Raw genomic sequence first — 20,134 nt, 5'->3', positions numbered from 1 at the left:
GATCAGCACGCGTCTGCTTGCCGCTCCCCTCCCCTCCCCACACGCACGCACACGCTCCTTTTTCTAAAATAAGTAAATAAAAACTTTAAAAATATATAGTCTTGGGCAGCCCGGGTGGCTCAGTAGTTTAGCTCCACCTTCGGCCCTGGGCGTGATCCCAGGTCCCAGGAGCGAGGCCCACGTTGGGCTCCCTGCATGGAGCCTGCTGCTCCCTCTGCCTGTGTCTCTGCCTCTCTCTCTCTCTCTCTGTGTGTGTCTCATGAATAAATAAATAACATCTTTAAATATATATATATATAGTCTTTAATTTTAATAAAGTAGCCATATTTCCCCAACTTTCCTGAAGTCAGAACACAGCAACCCATATAGGACTGACAACAACCAGAAGCAAACCCGGGACGTCCTACAATTTTCTGGATAGAAAAGTCAACACACCCACAGCCGTTTCTATTTTTGCACGGCTGCGGTCACCACATCTAAACCAGCACGTGGGCAGCGGGGGCTCAGCGGTTAGCGCCGCCTTCAGCCCAGGGCGTGACCCCAGGGTCCCGGGATCGAGTCCTGCGTTGGGCTCCCTGCATGGAGCCTGCTTCTCCCTCTGCCTGTGTCTCTGCCTCCCTCTCTCTGTCTCTGTGCGTGTGTGTTTCTCATGAATAAATAAATAAAATATTGTTTAATAATGATAATAATAAATAGATAAACCATCACATGTGCAGCTTCCCCCCCGTTATATTATTTAGCACATGTTTTTCCCTGCCGTGATAGATTTTCTATATTTCCTCCAAAAAAGGATCATACAACTTCCTCAGCCTCACGTGCGAGCAGCCGTAACCACTTCCTCCCAGCGACACCTGCGGGGCTGTGGGGTCAGCGGGGTCCCCGGCAGGTCAGGGGGACACTCTGGAGCCACGGGCCCTCGCGCACCCCTGCCGCTCCCTTGTCGTGCGCCTGTGCCAGGCTTCTCGTCTCCGCGGAGCCTCCGTGTTCTCACCTGTAAGTGGGAGACGACAGCGCCCCACGCAGGGGTCGGCGTATGGGATCAACGGGCCTCACCGACGCGCGTGACAGGCAGTCGCTGCCGGCTGCTGGTACCAGGGCCCCGTCTGGCGGCGAGCGTGACGGCCACTCTGCTTCTCCGCAGCACTCGTCCGCGTGGACCCGACCCTCGCATGGCCCTCCGGTCTCCGCTCTCAGGGCTGACGCTGCAGAGCGCGCCCTCAGGTGTCCCTGAACACCTCTTAGGAGTAAAATGCCAGGAAGACAGGGCCACACAGGCCTTTCCCCCTGCCCGGCGAGCTCCTGCTTCGGTACCAGCCCCACCTTCACGAAGCCTCCTCGGGCCACGGAGTGACGCTCCCTCGCCCACGGTACCCGGGACCCAGCACCCCGCTCCCGGGGACCCCGAGGGCCTCTCCGTCCCACCCAACTTGCAGGCGGCCCAGAGGATTCCTAGGAACACACGTGGAGCGCCCTGTAGGAAGCGGAGCCTCTTCATGGCCGGCGAGAGAGTGAGCCGGGACGAGCCCAGGACGGGCACCTGGAGCGGTTACCACTCTCGGTGAGCCAGTGACCCCACCTCCAGGGATTTCCATTAACAGGTGCGCCCCCAAAGTGTGCAAATGGCACCCGTACAGGTTTCGAGGGCAGGGCCGCCCGGAGCAGCACAGAACTGGAAGGCAGCTCCACGCCCATCCACCGAGGCTTCTTTACGTAGGTCACGTAATGTGCATTCACTGGAAATCCTCCCCAAGCCGTAGCTCTATCTCTACGTGAGAAAAACACGGCGCCAATGAACATGTGTGGGAAGCCCCGGGTGTATGAAGAATAACGGGGAGGAGAAAGGACAGGACACATGCGTTTGCTTGCCCTTGTACCGAACACTTCGTGAGCGGACGTAGGGGTCAGGGGTCCCTCCTGGGTCCCCCCGGGGCGAGTCCTGGTGGCTGGAAGGTGGCGCACACGGGCTTTTCTGTGTGCACCCTTGTTGCCTTGGAATCTTAAACCACGTGAATGCGTCATTTATCCAAACTAAGAACAACGATAGCAAGGAAAGCTGGGGCGCGAGCCACAGAAGTCTGTGTGTCCTTGTCACTGAGGGGCCAGAAGCATCCGCCCCGCAGGAGGCTGCTCCCGCGCGAAGGATGGCGGTCGGCGGGGTCTGCTGGACATGCGTGAGGCCAGAGCCCAGCCGAGGGGGGTCGGGGGTCAGGGCCGGTGGCCAAGAGACGATTGCGTAAGCAAGGACCCTGCAGTTGGGGGCACCGGCCATTAGGGGCGAGAACAGGAAGGAGAGCAAGAGGGGTGGCCCGGGGGTTGGGGGGGCTTGGGCCCAGGGGTCTGGCCCAGGCATGGGCGCAGGACGGCTCGGACCCGGGGAGCAGACGGCGCGGCCGACCCCCTTCTCTGTCCCGCAAAGGTCCTCCCCCTGGTGCCGATTCTGCGTGGAGTCCCCCTAACCCTCGGAACAGGGGAGCCTTGGCTCTTTCTTTTTGGTCTGTTGTTGCTTTTGGTCATTGTGACAGGGGCAGGCTCCGGATTCAACAGGTCCCCTGGGCTTCTGTCAGAGAAGCAGGGGACGGGCCGGGAGAGAGAAGGAAGGACTGTGGGGCGGGAGGGGGAGAGGCTTTTCCCAAAATGAGGAGGGGGAGGAGGGGGAAGAGGGGGAGGAGGTGGGAGGAAGGGAGGATGGGAGGAGGGGGATGAGAGTGGCGATGGGGAGTCTGCGGCCACTGCCCCCGCTGGCCCAGGAGCCAGTCAGGCCCAATGACCAAAAAGGAGGGAGACGTGAAGCTCACAGAGGCTGCGGAGCAGGAGGAGCAGCGGCTTCGGGGCCGAGGCTTAGCACCCAGCAGCCGGGCGGGAGCAGGGCATTGTGGCTGCTCAGCTACGACCCAGGCACAACCGCCTGCTGCCCCGCAGGCCAGCCCTGCACCGACCCCCAACGCCCCATCGGGGGACTCCCGGCCGCCCGCCCAGTGGAGATGTGCGGGTGCTGCAGCTGACACGCGGACATGGGCCTCCAGATGCTGCAGCTGACACGCGGGCGTCCCCCGGGCACAGTCTGCGAGCGGAGGCTCGGGCGAGAGCCTGGCCTGGGCGCTGGCCGGGACGGGCCAGGGCGGCCACACCACCGGGTGGAAGGGCAGCAGGGGAGCGGCATTGGACCGGATGAGCTCACCCCCTCCGAGATGGGACGGGGACCCCAGGGCGACTCCGGCGGGTCCCCCGATCCGCTCACCCACAGAGCCTCGAGGGCTGCTGACCACCCCGGGTGAAGCCTCGATCCCCCATCCCAGGGCACCCGTGGGGGCGACCTCTCGGCACAGCAGCACAGCAGCGCAGCAGCCCCCCAGGCCCGATGGCTTCTCACGAAGGGGGCTGCGACTTGCTGGCGACCCGATCCCCGAGCACGCGCTGCACACAGTCGCTCACACACACGCACATGCACGGCGTGGGGACAGGCCACCCATTGGGACCCACGGGCCCCCGGTCACCACGGCAGGCGGCGAGGCCAAGGGACGGCTTGCCTGCTTCATAGTGGCCCACAACTGACTTGTCTTTTCTCACGTGTGATTGTCCACGAGCGAGCCGGGGGGAGGCAGAGACGGGCAGGGGCAGCGGCGGCCCCCGCGGCCTTCACCGGGCCCTGCGCCCCCGCGGCCTCCACTTATGCCCCAGGTGACGGTGGCCACGAGGCTCCAAGGGCCCAAGGGTCGAAGCGTGGGAAGGGGTGACCAGCAACCAGCCGTGCAGCCTCCGCCCCCCGGGACCCGACGGTCCCAGGACCCCTGCAGCTCCATTTCCTGCCACCCTGTTCCTGGCCGGCCCATACCCCACTTCTCCTTACCAGCCCCACTCAAATGCTGCCGTCCCTCCCCGAGCCCAGGAACACCGTTCACCCCTCTGGGCCCTGCCCGTCCCTTAGCACTTAGGCTCGGGGACTGCGTCCCCGCTGCCCACAGGGCCCGGCCGGCCCGGGCGCCAGCAGGTGTGGGTTGAATGTGCGCTTTGCGTTTAGAATGTTCCAGACAATAACTGCCTCTCTCTGCGCCCACCCCACGCCCCCAGTGGGCTGTGAGCTCTGCTTGCTGCAAACTAACCCCGATTTACCTCCGTTCCCCTGAGACCTGCCCACACTGGGGAAATGTTCACTGGACGCTTTGGGGAGGACTGACCGGTCTGCCCTGTACTAGGTTTTGAATAATGAATTTTTTAAAAAATCACAAATAGATGCTTTAAAAATGAGCACAGGCTCGGCGGACGCGGTCCTTCAATTAGAGAGAGTTGACTCTAAAACACCAACACCAGGGCGCTGGGAGGCTCGGCCTGACCGCCGGTTTCAGCTCAGGCCGTGGCCTTGGGGTGTGGGATCGAGCCCCAGGCCGGGCCCTGCGCTCAGTGTGCAGATTGTTTTCCCTCCGTCCCGTTCCCTCTCCGTCCCTCCCTGTGTCGTCTCTTTCTCTAAAATAAATGAAGTCTTCACAAAAATGGAAAACAAACAATGGGGATGAGCAAAGGGAGGCATGTAGACAGTTACACAAGCACAGCGGCGGCTCCAGGAGGTCCGGTCACTGTAGGAGCACCTGCAGACCAAGGTCCCAAAGTCCCTCTGGGGACAGTGACACCGCTGGGGCTAGCTGAACAGAGGGACCCGGGGCGGGACCACGCTGGCCTGGGTTCAGGTGAACCCACGACCGGGTGCTGGGCGAGGCCCGCATCTCTGCTTCCCTTTGACCTTAGACCTCATTATTCTCACTCCCTAAAATCCACCTTTTTCTCCTAAGAAAACAGCCGCTGGACCATCAACCAGCCTCTAGCCACCTCGTTGCCCGCACCTGTCCAGACGCGACAGGCTTTGACCCCGGGAAGGACTCCCCTGAGGGGGGTCCCCAGCACTCCGGGGGCCGCTGCTCACCCTGACCGTCTTGGCGGAGCGACCCAGGCTCCAGAGAAGAGGGAAGAACGAGGCGCTGTTGCCCGGCGAAAGGCAGGACGAGGGCGAAGCGCTCTTGGCCCAGAGAGGCGACGCGGAGGACACGTCCGCAGGGAACGAGCAGGAAGGACGCGTCATCAGGAAGGAACTAAATGGCAGGAGCCGCTGACAGCTGCAGCCTCCGCCCCCGGCCCCGCTGCCTCAGGTCCTGTCGTCTTTGCATCAGCTTCTTGACTGTTCTCTGCACGTCCAGGCTGACCTCACCCTGAGCAGCCGCCAGACCAGAGCGGCCAGGGATGGCTCTTTCCATGACAGTCACCCCCTTGCTCAGGCACTTTCGGGGGCCCCACCGCCTTCCAGGCCTCCCAGGACAGCCTCCCAGGCCCTCCTCAGCTGGCTCCAGCTCACTGCCCCCATCCCGGGACCCCGGGCATCCTCCCCACCCTCCTCACCACTACTCGGGGCATCTGGATCTTCTCAGGCCCCTATTCCCTCTGCTCCCTCTGCTCCCTCTGCTCCCTCTGCTCCCTCTGCTCCCTCTGCTCCCTCTGCCCAGGGGGCCCTTCCCGGCTCCATTACTTCCTCCTGGTGATGCCACTTACCCTTCAAGGTCCACTTAAGTGTCTTCCCTCCCTCTGTGATGACTCCACTCTGTGTCTATGTTTAGCCCTGGAGACATCTGTCTCCTCTACTCTGTTCTTTCAAAGCACTAACCACGTCTCATTTATCTTCTGAGCCCCAGTTCCAAGCCTAGGGCCTGAGTCACTGTAGGAATCAACACAAGCTCATGGAAGGATGTAAGGAGAGAGGGAGGGAGAAGAGGAGGGGAGGAAGGGGAGGGAAGGGGAAGGGGAAGGGAGGAAGAAGGGGGGAGGAAGGAGAGAAGGATGAAGGAAGGATTGAGCAAAGACCAAGGCCTGTTTTCTTCTCATTTATCACCAGCTTGGACAGCTCATGGCACCTCTCTGAGACTCCACTTCCTCCTTTATAAAAAATAACACCTTCCTGCCTCACTCATGGGCTTATCGGAGATCAAATAAAGAATGTGGAAGCACTTTATTTATTTCCATGCAAACGTTCATTATTATTAATCGGCCGTTGCACAGCATTCGTTCTCCTAGCTACCTGACGACTGCGGTCCCGGTGCGCCACCTTTGTTGGTCAGGGTCCCCGGGAGGGGCAGGAGTGGGGGGCAGTGGGGTAGATTTGGTTTGTTTTATCAGCGACTCATTGTCAGAATCTTGTCAACCAAGTGGTGCTGACGTTGTGGTTCACTAGGCCCACAAGGTAACCAGTGAGTTCGTTTGATAACATGATTCTTTCCCACTTATTAAATCTTGGGTCCCAGGCAGCCCTGGTGGCTCAGCGGTTTAGCGCCGCCTGCAGCGCAGGGCGTGATCCTGGAGACCCGGGATCGAGTCCCACGTTGGGCTCCCTGCATGGAGCCTGCTTCTCCCTCCTCCTGTGTTTCTGCCTCTCTCTCTCTCTGTGTCTATCATAAATAAATAAATAAGTCTTAAAAAAAAGAAAAAAAGAAGCTGCACAGCTGGAGGCTCCAGCTGTCACGCTGCCGTTGTCTAGAGCACCAGGTGGGCCAGGGTAGGCCGGCGGCGTGGTGGGAAACAGAACTCCGTGAGACCAATGTCGGACGGTGCTGGGAGTGAACGGGTAGTTGCCCCCGCAGGGTCATGGCTTGAGCGCCTTGGGCCTGGCCGGTTCCTCACTCCTTGGAGACGATACTGACCCCCAAACCTGAGCAAGTCTCTGTGACGACCCAGGAGCAGCAGAGAGCCGAGCCACCTCACCTGTGTCCTTGTCCCACGCTTGTCTTCTGCACTTGCTCATTTGCTTTAAGTCGACCAGAGTAAAGCCCGTCCAAGTCATCATGCTCACCCATGTCTGCACCCACTGGAAGCTTCATGATCGGGACCGACTCTACATACCTTCCGTCCGTCTGCCCAGTTGCTTCCCACCCCGCATCTCGGGGAATTGTCCTTCCCACTCTCTCCATTCACGTGAACACCCCAGAGACCACCGGATCGGCCATTTTGCACACACCGTGGACCCTGGCCATGACTGACCTAGAATTGGGCCCTTCTTCTTGGGTAGGACAACCTCAGCTTCTGGACCAGTCAATCTTTTCCTCCAGAATTTTTGGAACAGGGTCCAGGTGGGACAAATCAGCCTCTCTCTGGGTGTGCAAAACCAGACGCTCTGAACGTGCATGTGTTCTATGACGTTGCCTGGAAAACGAAGAACGCTGGTCTGCAACAAGATTAGGGCGGTGAGAGTCGAGACGGAGAAAGAGTGCTGCCAGACTTTACACTCTGAGCTAAGTTCCTCATGCAGCTCGGTGGCATTTCTATACTAGAATGCCATGCGTTTGCCCTGAACGCCCAAAATATATCTCCAAATCTTGCCTAAGGTAAGCCACAGTTTCTATTAGTTGCAAACAAGGAAGTCTCACATATATCCATTGAGAAACTCTAATTTCAATATTTTTATCCATCAAAACTACCTCATTTTCTCACTTACTAGCTTTATAATTAGCCAGTTTAACAAATTTGAATTTATGCAAATGAAGTATCTATCAATTTGGATCCTCTCATTTCAGGCTTACATGCTCATGATCACAAGGTGGCTGCAGCAGCTCCAAGCATCACATCCTTACATAATATCCACACGCTTGTTCGCATACCTGTTTTTAAAAACACTATTTTTGAAAAAAAAATTAAATCATGTAAAAATAAAAAGAGTAGTACAATGACGACAGCCTACGCATCACCCAGCTCCTGCAGCTATCACCACATGGTCACCCCGAATCATCCACACATTCGCATGTATCTTGAGGCAAGTCCTAGACATTGCATTATTTCTTCTGTAAATATTTCAGAATATATCCCTAAAAGATAGACATTCTTCTTGCAAAAGTAATCTCTGCATTATCATGATCACAGCTGAAAATATTGACAATCAATACCTAGGGCCATCAAATCTACAAAACAGTCCCTTTTCTGAGTGTCTTAAAAATGTGTGATTTTGTTAATTTGTATTCTTTTTAGTGGTCACAGCAAGGAAATACATATTTTCTAAAGATAAAAGGTGTAAATATTCGGACAGACAGTTCTAATTCCAAAGGACAACTATGGCAACGTCACCGATCCTAATCTGTATCACCATGCCGAATACCTCAGTTCTCAAAGACACCGACGTAACCACTTATTTGTAATCCCGTAACACGTATGTTTTTGTGTCTTTGGATACATCCCTTCAGGGATACAGAGGCCAATGATGGTGATTTAAAGTCACTCAAAGTCGTTTTACGTGGTTATGTCATCCACTGAATGCACAAGGAGGATCATTTTTATTTCATTTTACTTTTGATGTCTAAGGATTTTTTATTTATTTATTTATTTATTTATTTTTTCTAAGGATTTTTTAAATTCAATTTTGTTGTAATCATGTAAAAATACTTATATGGCTCCAAAGTTAAACCTACAAAATAAGGCATATTTTTTATTGGTTTTTTTTTTAAGATTTTATTTATTTATTCATGAGAGACCCAGAGAGAGAGAGAGAGAGAGACGACATAGGCAGAGGGAGAAGCAGGCTCCATGCAGGGAGCCCGATGCAGGACTCGATCCTGGGACCCCGGGGTCACGCCCTGGGCCAGAGGCAGACACTGCACCGCTGAGTCCCCCAGGCGTCCCAAGGCATATTTTTAAAAGTCTAGACTCTACTTTACCCTTTCCCATCTAGTCACTCTCTGCTATAGTAATGCTGTATTAAATTTTCATCACTTCTTTTATTTGTAGTTAAATGATTACATACTCTATACATTATTTTGTTACATTTCCCTTTTTACTTAAAAATATATCCTGGACATCACACCGTAGTCATTGAGAATTTTCTTATTCCTTGGTACAGCTCCATAATACTCCACTTGGAGGTTGTACCGTAGTTCATTCATTCATTTAGTCTTCTTTCTTTTTTTAAAAAGATTTTTAGAAATTCTTAAGTAATCTGAAGAATATTCGCTCAAACCCTGAGATCGAGAGTCACACGCTCTTCCAGCGGAGCCTCCAGTGATTGAGCCCCTCAATCACCCTTCTGCTGATGCTCCCAGTCTCTTGCAATCACAAACGGAGCTGCACGGATAGCCTCGTGTGAACACCTTTTCATATTTTTGCCAGGCGCCCCTGTGATGGATTTGTCGAAGCGGGGTTGCTAGGTCACTGCCCACCTGTCAGAATGACTAAAATTAAGAGAGAAAAAAATGCAATACTGAATGCTGATGAGGATGTGGGGCAACTAGAACTTTCATCCGTGACTAACGGGAGTACAGAATGGTACGGCCACTTTGAAGCCAGTTTGGCCGTCCCTTGGGAAGTTTACTGCACATTTGCAACGTGACCCAGCAAGTCCTTTCTTACGTATTTGCTCAAGTGAGATGAAAACATATATTCACACAAAACCTAGCGGTACCTGAGCGTTTGTGGAGGCTTTATCCATAACTGCCAACGACTGGAAACACCTCAAGCGTCTTTCGCCTGGTGGGTACAGGGAGACGTCTCCAGAATCAGATGCCACCTGCAAGAAGAGGAACACACTCCCTAAGCGCCCCGTTGATGAATTTCAAATGCATAATTTTAGGAAAAAGAAACCAGATTTAAAAAGCTACCAAGTCCATGATTCCGTTTACAGGACATTCTCTAAAAGGTGACACCAGAGGGACAGACTGATCAGGGCCTGCGGGAGCTGCAGAGGGTTGGGGGGTTGGTCTGGCCGCCGGGGCACCCCACAGGGATTCCTCAGGGCCTCCAGGGGCAGCAGGGCCCTGAGACACCCTGGTCAGCCCGGGCTGCTTCTGCCCCCGAGGGCTTTAAGAGGGTAATTTGTGTTGTTTTAAGTCACCACGTTGGTGGTGATTTGTTTCTGTGGCAGCTGAAGAGGAAAGCCCCGTCCACAGGGCTCGTACTGCAGCCGCACCAAGGGCCTGGGGCCGCCTCAGGAATGAGGGGAGCTCTCCCAGAAGCCTGGAGCACCCGACTCCTGACACCTCGTGGCCACCATCGTGTCATGGTCATTCCTAAACCAGTTCCTGGTGAGAATTGCCCTTCCCCCTACACCTTGCCCTGAGGCTGCAGCCGTCCCTCCGGAGCCACACAGTTGCCCAATTAGGACCCATCCGGGTCCCGCCCCCAGGGAAGGTGAGGGCCATGGCTTTCTGCTGGCCACCAGGGCCCCGACGTCAAAAAGTACTTTCACAAGGGACACCTGCCTGGCTCATCCAGTGGAGATTGGGACCCTTGATCCGAGACTGGTGAAATCTTAATTTTTTTTCTTTTTTTCTTTTTTTTGCATTAAAAAAAACCCCCTCCATTCAACATACATTTTACAATTTGTTTTTTTTTTAAAAAGATTTTATTTATTTCTTTGAGAAGGAGAGAGAGGGAGAAGGAGAGGGAGAGGGAGAGTGCTCACACACAGGGGGAGGGGCTGGGGAGAGAGAGAGGATCTGGAGCAGATTCCATGCAGAGCTCCAACCTGAGCAGAAACCAAGCGTCAGGCGCTAAACCAACTGAGCCACCAGCCGCCCCCATTTTACAAGAATTTAAAGATCTAGCTGGAGGGGCCATCAACTGCCCCCGCTGCCCTGGCCCAACCAGGGCCTTGCGCTGTCGGGCACCAGGGCTCTGCTCTCCTCTCTCGCCTTTTCTCCGAGGAGGCAGGGCCACACTGAACTCTGGCTGTGAGTCACCAAGGTTATATAAGGCCCTGTGAACACAGCCTGTCTTCCAGGAAAATGTCCCACTTGCGATACTAACTCAAGTCCTATTAAGGGAATCCTCTGTTTTCTTCCTGTTTCAGCCTTTCTCTGACACAGCATCCTAGACTGGAGAGCTGCAGATGCCCTTAGAGGTAATAATGGTAATAATAGTAACTACGACACCTACCAGTGAGTAAGCATTTATTATGTTTCAGGGACTTAATATTTATTTTCATATTTAATAAGACATTATTGTCCCCATCTGATGGACTCTGAGAGCCAGGAGAAGAGGGGGTACGTCGTCCAAGGTCAACACACCAGGGTTCACACTGAGATCTGTAACGACGCCAAAGTCTTTTCTCTCAAACCTCACGAAGTCCAAAACCGTCCATTCTACAGAAGGGGAGAGGACACTCGGCTGGAGGAGTGCAGAGGAGGGCACACCGTGCTCGGTTCATGTGACCCAGGGGTGCCCGAGCAGGTCCGCTCCCCTGGCTCAAGCGGCGCCTGCGAGCTCTCCTGGCCAGTCCAAGGGATCAGCATTTACAAATCATCATGTGCCTCAGTTTAATAAGAGAAAAGGTGTTTTTTGTTTGTTTGATTTTTGCAAAATGAGAGCACTTGATTGTCACATTTATCCAACATCATTGGGGGAGTAAAAAATAAAAAATCACAGTTAGAACATGAAGAGTGTCTTACAGTTTATAAAACACTTTCAAATACTTTGTCCACGTGATCCTCGCTCCGGGGCTCTGAGGGAGGGACCATGATTATCCCACTTCACAGAAGAGGAAACTAAGACCCCCCCAAAGGTTGTATTTCTCGCCTAAAGTCTCACAGATCATTAGGGGCAGAGCCAGAATCAAAATTCGGGGCTGGTTCCTTGGAAGGGAGCTCGTCGGCAGCGAGGGCCTGACATTCTCCTGTGAATTTTAGTCTCTCATTGTCAAGTTTAAAAAACGTAATTAAAATTTTGATTGGCTGAGATGGTTTTTCTTTTTTTTTTTTTTAGCTGAGATTTTTACACCGCATAAGTCAACGTGGTAAGAAATGACATCTTTAAAAATCTCAGGTCTAAAACAAATAAAATAAAATAAAAAAATAAAATAAAAATAAAAATCTCAGGTCTTCCCATCCTTCACTTTTTATGCCTCCGTGTAGACGCTAATGTTTTTTGTTTTGTTTTGTTTTGTGTTTTTTCCTTACAGAGACCCTTTGCACTTTTGGTGAGTTTTTCCTTTACAAACTGCCTTGGTAGCTGATTTGAATGACATTTCAGTTCTGTTACGCTTTTTTTTTTCTAATTGATTTTTATTATGTGCTTTTTGTTTCCGTTTAGTAACTCGATACTTGGTTGGATGTTCTTGTTGTTTCTTAGAGCTTTTCTTGATCTTCAGTTCTGAGGATAGAATTATTCCATCTGAGAATTATCTAAAAAAAAAAAAAAAAAAACCCAAACCTGTTCTCCTGATTCCACCACAAGCGCTCCTTTTACCACATGACACTGCATTTTTCCACCGCTCTGCATTTTCCAGATGACTAAATCGCTCCCTTAAGTGCCAAAATATTTAGAAATACAACTGCCTGAGCTGAAAAATCTTTCTCAAATGAATTACAATGTGTAGCAAACAGCTGTGGGTTTGCCTGTACAACACATCCTTCCCCTCGTTTCCTTAGGAGCTGCACCCCTCTTTCTCTTGGGTAACTGCCCCTCCCACTATCCATGAGGTCCTGGCAAGGCCGTCCAGCGCTTGATCCGATTCACACACCCCTAAAGAGGCCCTGGTTCCGTCACAGGCTGACCCAACAGACTCTTCCCAGAGTTGGTTTCTTGAGAGAAGGGACAGCTGCCCCGAAGATCAGTGGGGCAGGGTCACTGAGAAGGCAGGCCCTGCGGAGACGTCCGACGGTTCCTCCCTGGAGCTGCCCAGATTTCTAGCCTTCTCAAAGCCGGTTTGTTCAAGTTCTCCTGTGGTTCCAGGAACTACCCAATACCCTTCAAATACATTCTCTTTGTTTGCTTAGGTTTGCTTCTGTGACAAATGATGCCGACCCTGGTGCCCAAGAATTGGCTGCAGACAATTCATCCTGTTGTGGTTGAGCTATGTCCCCTCCTACACCCACTCCCCCCCAAAAGATATGTTCAAGTCCTAACCCTAATATCTCCAAATGTGACCTTATTTGGAGTAAGGTCTCTACTGGGGTAATCAAGTTAAGGTCATAGGGTGGGCCCTAACCCAATAAGCCTGGTGTCCCTAAAAAGAGAAGACTAGGACAGAGAGCAGGCACATATAAAAGTAAGACGATGTGGAGACACACAGGGAGAAGGCCGTGTCAGGAGAGAGCATTGGAGACAAGAAAACTCCTGGAACTGACCAGAAGCTAAGAAGGAGACATAAAGGGTTTTTCCTGGCACCTTACAGGGATCGTGGGCCCTGACAACAGGGGTCACTGCAGAATTCTGGCCCCCAGGGTGTGGGACAATACATTTCTCAAGTTTGTGGTTCTTTACCCTGCCAGGCCTAGAAAAGTAGTGCTGACTCTCAGGGAAAGAGGGCCCGTTTTGAATGATGTATGGCAGATGGCTGGCTGTTTACCAAAACCCTCCTCCCCTTTTCCGCCCACGAGTAGCCTTGCAGCCAGACACGGGATCATCTTGGCCAGCTTCCCTTGTGGTCAGGGTGGCCATGTATCTGACTTCTCCCGGTGGACATAAGTGACAGTGATGTGTGCCACTGCTGGGTCTGAGTTCTAAGATACCCAGCAGGACTCCTCCACTCCTCTTATTTTATTTATTTTATTTTATTTTATTTATTTATTTATTTATTTATTTATTTATTTATTTGAGAGAGAGAGAGAGAGAATGAGCAGGAGCAGAGTGGGAGGGAATGTGAGGGGGAAAGAATCTCAAGCAGACTCTGCTGAGCATGGAGCCCGACCTGGTCTCCATTTCACGACCCTGAGATCATGACCTGAGCTGAAACCAAGAGTTGGAATGTTTAACCAACTGAGCCCCCTGATGCCCAAGACTCCTCCACTCTGGTCTCCTTTTTTTTTTTTTTTTTTTAAGATTTTTTTTTTTTTTCATTTATTTGACAGAGAGAGTGCACACACGCCAGGAGAGGGGCAGAGGGAGAGGCAGAAGCAGGGAGCCCGATGCGGGGCTGGATCCCAGGACCTTGAGATCAAGACCTGAGCTGAAGGCAGACGCTTAACCGACTGAGCCCTGCAGGTGCCCCCACTTGTCTCCTTTCTCACCAGATGCAAAGGCTTCATCCGTGCAGAAGAAAACCCTGCTAATGCCGTGGAAGAAGGCGTTGCAAAGGAGGAAAACTCTCAGTTGCCCTGGACCACTCACTTCAGGGGCAAGAGGCCACTCTAGTTTGTCTTTATTGGGAGCTTAGCTTTACCTCTACTGAATCCCTGGTTATTGAGCTGAGATGAGATGCAAGGCAGTGGGAATCCGGATCTTATTCCAGACTGGGAGCTAGAAGTAGCTCAGGGAACAGTGACCAAGAAAATAATCTCTTTTGGTCTCTTGGACTTTTTTTTTTTTTTTTAAGTAGGCAAGTCCATTTACATAAAATATCCGGATTTTTTTTTTCTCTTGGGACTTTTTCAAGCCGAAGCCAAACTCTCAACAATCTAAAAGGGAGATGAAAGATAGTGAAACCAGCAGAGCGGCTGCTTCCGAAGGCATTCAGTTATCTCCGACCCAGGCAACGACGAGCTCGAGTCTCGAGATGTGCCACAAGGCACAGACTGACATTCAGGGCTTTCCTGTGGCCAAGTGAGGAATCGATCATCGAGGCCATGGGCTTGAGATGGCTGGGAGCCAAATTCGGATTCAAGGAGTGGCGGGATGGCAACGTTGGTTGACCATGTGATCTCACCAGATTTCTTTTACGAGAAGATGCAGTTACCTGGAGGTCTCAGAGGACTTGGAGAATCTGAACTCACTGTTTTCCCTACGTCCCTCCTCTCCTAGGGAAGGAAGCCAGCATTTTCCCTCATGCCTGACGTCTGCCTGTTGCTCAGCCAGTAACTAACCCCATCTGGGGCACGGTGAATTGTTCTCACAGGAATATTTTACATTTATTTTTTATTTGGATTTGCTTTCCTGGTACTTTTTGCCTCTGCCAGCACTAGAGCCCATGGGCTTACGGAAAGCTTTTCACCCAGTCATGGTATGACACTGCCTCTTATTAAGGAATTCACTTCACAGCAAAAGTGGGGATGGCCTAAAGCCCACAGGATTCACTGGCTGCCTCATGGATCCTGCCCATGACCCAGGACAGTCGGCCTTAAACAACAGCAGGATGGCTCAGCATCACTGGGAGACAGACGCTTGCTCTCCTGTGGAAGCGATCCGTGCTCTGAGTCAGTGTCCCACTGTGATGTCTCTCTCTTCCCAAGACCCAGAGGTGGGGAGGTCTTGTTAATGGTGTCACAGTCGCCTTTCCTATCTAATACAGTAGAATTGATACCTGGCTTCATGACCACCCAGAGTTAAGACATCTGCCGGCCTTCTTGATCATTTCCCTCCCCACTTTCCAGCTCTCAATTGAATTGACTAGAAGTCTGCAACCCACTGAAGTTACTGGGCTTGGGTTTTTGGGTCCCCTTTTCTTAGGAATAGTGTTCTAAATAACGACATCAAAATAAAAAGCTTCTGCACCTTGAAGGAAACAATCAACAAAACTAAAAGACAACCTACAGAATGAGAGAAGATGTTTGCAAATGATATGTCCAATAAAGGAGTAGTATCCAAGATATATAAAGAACTTTACAACTCAACATCAAAAAACAAATAACCCAAATGAACAAATGGGAAGAAGACATGAACAGACATTTCTCCAAAGAAGACACACAGATGGTCAACAGACACATGAAAAGATGCTCAACATCACTCATCATCAGGGAAATGCAAATTAAAGCCACAATGAGATACCACCCCACATCTGTCAGAATGGCTAAGATTAAAAACATGAGAAATAGGGGCAGCCCGCGTGGCTCAGCGGTTTAGCACCGCCTTCAGTCCAGGGCCTGATCCTGGAGACCCAGGATCGAGTCCCACGTCGGGCTCCCTGCATGGAGCCTGCTTCTCCCTCTGCCTGTGTCTCTGCCTCTCTCTCTCTCTCTCTCTCTCTCTCTCTCTCTGTCTCTCATGAATAAATAAATAAAATCTTAAAAAAAAAAAACATGAGAAATAACTAGTTGGTGAGGATGTGGAGAGAACGGACTCTCTTGCATTGTCCGTGCGAATGCAAGCTGGTGCATGGGGAAATGGATGGAGATTCCTCAAAAAATTAAACACAGAACTGCCCTGTGATCCAGTAAGTGCACCATGGGTTATCTACCCAAAGAATACAAAAACATTAATTCGGAAGGATATATGTACCCCGTGTTTATTGCAGCATCACTCACAACAGCCAAACTATGGGAGCAGCCCAAGCGTCCATCAACAGACGAATAGAAGATATGGTGCATACATCTGTATATATTACTCTGCCATAAAAAAAGAATGAAATCTTGCCATTTGCAACAACATGGATGGAGCTAGAGTATAATACTACGGCAGTCAGAGAAAGACAAACACCATGACTTTACTCATGTGTGGAATTTAAGAAACAAAGGGGGAAACAGTGAGAGAGACAAACAAACAGACCCTTAACTATAGAAAACAAACTGACATCACCAGAGGGAGGTGGGGGGATGGGCAAAATAGGTGAAGGATGAAGAGGACGCTTATCACGATGAGCACTGAGTAATGCAGAGAACTGTTGAGTCGCGATATCGCACATCTGAAACTCATATAACACAGTAGGTTCGCTACATTGCAATTAAAATTTTAAAAGACAATAAAATTTTGAAAAATAATAAAAATAAAATTTAAAAAACAGAAAAGAAACAGTGTCTTAGATAAACTACAGTCTCAGAGAGCTTTTCTTATCAGTGTTCTCCGTGGAGGTATTTGCTGCAGGGCTGGCTTGGATCTCTGTTGCCTCCACCCAGCTATTGTCTGAAGTGTAGGCGTCCAAGGTAGATAGCGTCACACTAAGACTCTCACAAATCATCTTGTGGATAGAAAAAAAGAGAAAAAAAAATACCCAAAGTTTCCTGCTCTCCTCCCAATGACGTTTTCCACGGAAGGAATGTTACTATGCTGCTGATCACACTCTTACCTTTCTGGGGTCCTGCAGCTTTGCAGAACATGGTCCTATTCAGCTCTCACTTGCCCTTCTACATGCTGGGACCTAAAGGGAAGAGGACAGGCCTGAAGGGCTGGGAGAGCTGGATGGAATTTCTGCTTTGCTGCTCAGTGGCTCTGACTGCCCCTCAAACATGTCGAAGGACGGGTACGGCAACGTCCACCCTTTGCTTTTAACGTTGGGATTGTGGTTACGCGTAGTAGGTGCTCATGAAATGCTGTGAGGTTGGGAGGGACTGTGAACCCTGATTCACAGGTGAGGAAATGAGATTCATCTAGGTGTGCGAGAGCGGTCCAAGGTCATAGGCCTGGAGCAGGATCTTCAGAATCCAAATCCAACTCCACTTGCTTTTTTTCTAATCCACTAAATAGCAGAATTTTCTGAGATTTTAATAATAATAACAGCAGCATCGCCGGGGAAGCTAGCTCTCATTTACTGAACACGTGTCAGACACTAGACTAAGCAGGTTATAGGAACGAACCCATTTTACAGGTGGAAGAGCCTGGGATTCAGCAAGGGGAAGTTATTTGCCCAAAGACAAACGCAAGAGCAGAATCTGAGTTTTAAAGGAAAACTTGGTTCTCCCTGGTTGCAAAACCTATGTTCTTATCCCCCGACTTATAACTTCCTCAATAAATAAAATAGCCTTGGGATACGTTGCTAAGCGGCTAAGCTCAAAGGTATAACACAAATGTTTTCATCCTCTTAGGCAAGCTCTCCGTCAGTCACCACAGGCTCAGCCGGCTTTGGGAACATCCACGTGTCCTGATAAGGTCTTTTCTGTTCTATAGGAACGGCTGGCCTATCAGGGTCACGCTTCCCTAGGACTTTAGGACTCAGAGTCCTGAGCTTGATTAGGATCTCACAGGTCCTGTGGTCCTGTGAGGCGGCGAGCCACTTCCACTCTCTGGGCCTCCTTTTTCTCCTATTTAAAATAGGGGAAAAGTAAACCTAGAATATTTTGTTGTGCCAGAAAGCAAAGCGCTAAAAGCTCCTGGAGACCCGTCGAAGCGCCACCCAGGAGCTGGCTCGAAGCATTCCCACGGGTCAAATCTGGGACAATTTGAACATCAAAATGAATAATGGTGATAAAGGATTGCTCTACATTAAATAAACATGTAATCCGAGGGTGTATAACGCTACCCTGATCAAAAAAAAAGAGGAAAGAAGAAAGAAGCTCTCTCCATGTGCTTGGAGAGTGCTCTACTCTATAGAAGACGGTCAGCTAATAAATGTGAAAGAAATTAGAAAATCATCACTTTGCAATCACCACAGTACTAGATCATTCGTGGATCTGAAAGCCATTGGTGAAAAATTGTTGGGGAATGGAATATTCACATAGTCTTAAAGTATCTCCCCGGAAATCACTTATTAATCACAAAAGAAGGGCCACCTGGGGGCTCAGCAGTTGAGCATCTGCCTTTGGCCCAGGGCGTGACCCTGGGGGGTTCCCGGGATCGAGTCCTGCTTCGGGTTCCCTGCAGGGAGCCTGCTTCTCCCTCTGCCTGGGTCTCTGTCTCTCTCTGGGTCTCTCATGAATAAATAAATAAAATCTTTTTTAAAATTACAAAAGGGGGGGATCCTGGGTGGCTCAGTGGTTTAGCGCCTGCCTTCGGCCCAGGGCGTGATCCTGGAGACCTGGGATTGAGTCCCACATCGGGCTCCCTGCATGGAGCCTGCTTCTCCCTCTGCCTGTGTCTCTGCCTCTCTCTTCGTGTCTTTCATGAATAAATAAATAAAATCTTTTTAAAAATTACAAAAGAAAAAAACGTACCTTTATTGTGAAGACCATCTGGTGCACACAACTTGAACCAAGTTCTGTAAGAGAAACGCAGCTCGGTCCCGTGTGTCCCCTTTCTGACTCACACAGAACACTTCACTTCTGGCACCAGATGTGTGTGGGGTTTTCACACCAGAAATTCCGTGTACCACCAGTAGGGTATCCTACATTTTTTTTTTTTAAAGGTTATTTATTTATTCATGAGAGAGTGAGACGTGGGACTCGATCCCAGGTCTCCAGGGCCAGGTCCCGGGCTGAAGGCAGCACTAAATCGCCGAGCCACCCAGGGATACCGGGTATCCTACAGTTTAACTCGATTCTAACACTATCTCCCTGGAGCATTAGATCCCACAGGCTGGGGCTCAGTCCCACAAGACTGCTTCCGCCCTATTTCAGACGCCCCTCGCAGGTAGAAAGTTATGTCTGTCCAGGTTGGCCACAAACTGGAGGTCCCCACCACCCCATCCTCCGTTTCGGTCAACTTGCTAGCGCGCTGGAAGACCTGGAGGAAACACTTGCGCCGACCGTTTACGGGAGGCTGTGATGAAGGGTACAGATGGGCAAACAGGCGGAGACAGAGGCTGAGCCCTGGAAGGCCCTGGGCACAGGCGCACCTGTCACTGGGCGCGGGGTGCGGCGTCCTCCATGTGTGGAGGTGCTCCCCAACCTGGGAGCCCGCCGAGCCCCGCACTCCGGGGGGTTTAGGGGGGCTCCCTTATGCAAGCACCATCGATCATCAACTTCCCCATCAGCCCCTCTGTCTCCTCGAGAGGATGAGAGGCGGGGCTGGAAGCGCCACACTCCTGACCGTGGCGTCGTCTTCAGATGACCAGCCCTCGTCCAAGAGCCACCCGGGGCCCCACCTGAAGGGGCATCCCTGGAACAAAAGACACTCCTGTCACCCGGGAAATCACGAGAGTTTCAGGAGCTGAGTGTCAGGCCCCGGGGTGAAGGACCAGATGCTGGATCTTCGAGGTCCTGCCACTTAGAAGATCACAAAGGGGCAGAGATCTATGTCCTATTATCTCATCCAAGTGACCGGCTTTAGCATCACCCACACTGACATTTATCTTCTGAGGTGCTGGTGCTAGAAAAACACGGCATCACCTGAATAACACTTTTGCCCAAAGATGTAAAACCTGATCAAACAATGGAGAGACACTAGAGAAGCCCAAATCGGGGGATGTTTTATAAAATAACTGTCCTAGACTCCAAAACTGCCAGTGACATGAAAGACACACACACACACACACACACACACACAAAGTGGGGAAAACTGTTCCAGGTGAATGGAGACCAACGAGACGTGACGATTTTAAATGCGTTCCGTGCTTCTGAAAGAAAACTAAAAAGCTATATGATCATCTCCTGATCATGCCATCAAGAGAAATTCAAACACGCGCTATCTTCGGGCATTATTTTATCAACCTTATATCTGT

At 51.1% G+C, this 20,134-nt stretch overlaps 1 protein-coding gene and 2 long non-coding RNA genes across 15 annotated transcripts in view; 1 reads left to right on the top strand and 2 right to left on the bottom strand.

The window, feature by feature from the left end:
- Window positions 1-228: 228 nt before the first annotated feature.
- On the bottom strand, window positions 229-4,013 carry LOC111097902. Of its 2 annotated transcripts, XM_038551644.1 has the most exons (3): window positions 3,848-4,013; window positions 1,633-1,765; window positions 229-1,537 (listed from the first exon to the last, which is right to left on the bottom strand). In XM_038551644.1, exons 2-3 carry the CDS (start codon window positions 1,690-1,692, stop codon window positions 1,040-1,042), a joined length of 558 nt encoding a protein of 185 aa, XP_038407572.1. In that variant the 5' UTR covers window positions 1,693-1,765; window positions 3,848-4,013; the 3' UTR covers window positions 229-1,039. The 2 variants fall into 2 exon arrangements, with proteins under 2 accessions (XP_038407572.1, XP_038407571.1); XM_038551643.1 differs by having other exon boundaries at window positions 1,633-4,013.
- A 4,531-nt stretch (window positions 4,014-8,544) lies between these two features.
- The window catches only part of LOC111090000, a 30,707-nt gene continuing 19,117 nt past the window's right edge, over window positions 8,545-20,134 (bottom strand). For 10 of the 12 annotated variants that reach the window (XR_005367258.1, XR_005367257.1, XR_005367261.1 and 7 more), the window contains 2 exons: window positions 9,419-9,523; window positions 8,545-9,188 (listed from right to left, as the gene is read on the bottom strand). This is a non-coding gene — a long non-coding RNA (uncharacterized LOC111090000). Of the gene's footprint in view, window positions 9,189-9,418; window positions 9,524-9,614; window positions 10,239-20,134 lie in introns of those variants that run through there. The other 2 variants (XR_005367273.1, XR_005367253.1) reach the window with 2 other exon arrangements.
- Window positions 9,354-11,444, top strand: LOC119873995. Its single transcript, XR_005367275.1, has 3 exons — window positions 9,354-10,037; window positions 10,805-10,855; window positions 10,950-11,444. It is a non-coding gene; the product is annotated as an uncharacterized LOC119873995 (long non-coding RNA).

Source organism: Canis lupus, chromosome 11 (genome assembly GCF_011100685.1).
Source record: "Canis lupus familiaris isolate Mischka breed German Shepherd chromosome 11, alternate assembly UU_Cfam_GSD_1.0, whole genome shotgun sequence".
Lineage (NCBI taxonomy): Eukaryota > Metazoa > Chordata > Mammalia > Carnivora > Canidae > Canis > Canis lupus.
The sequence above is the reverse complement of the archived record's forward strand: the minus strand, read 5'-3'. Positions and strand labels throughout refer to the sequence as shown.

Coding starts and splice junctions, on each gene's coding strand:
- LOC111097902 (XM_038551643.1), bottom strand. CDS start 2,019: ATGACGCATTCACGTGGTTTAAGATTCCAAGGCAACAAGGGTGCACAC. Junction 1,538..1,632: donor CGGCCCTGCCCTCGAAACCT/GTACGGGTGCCA, acceptor TAACCGCTCCAG/GTGCCCGTCCTGGGCTCGTC.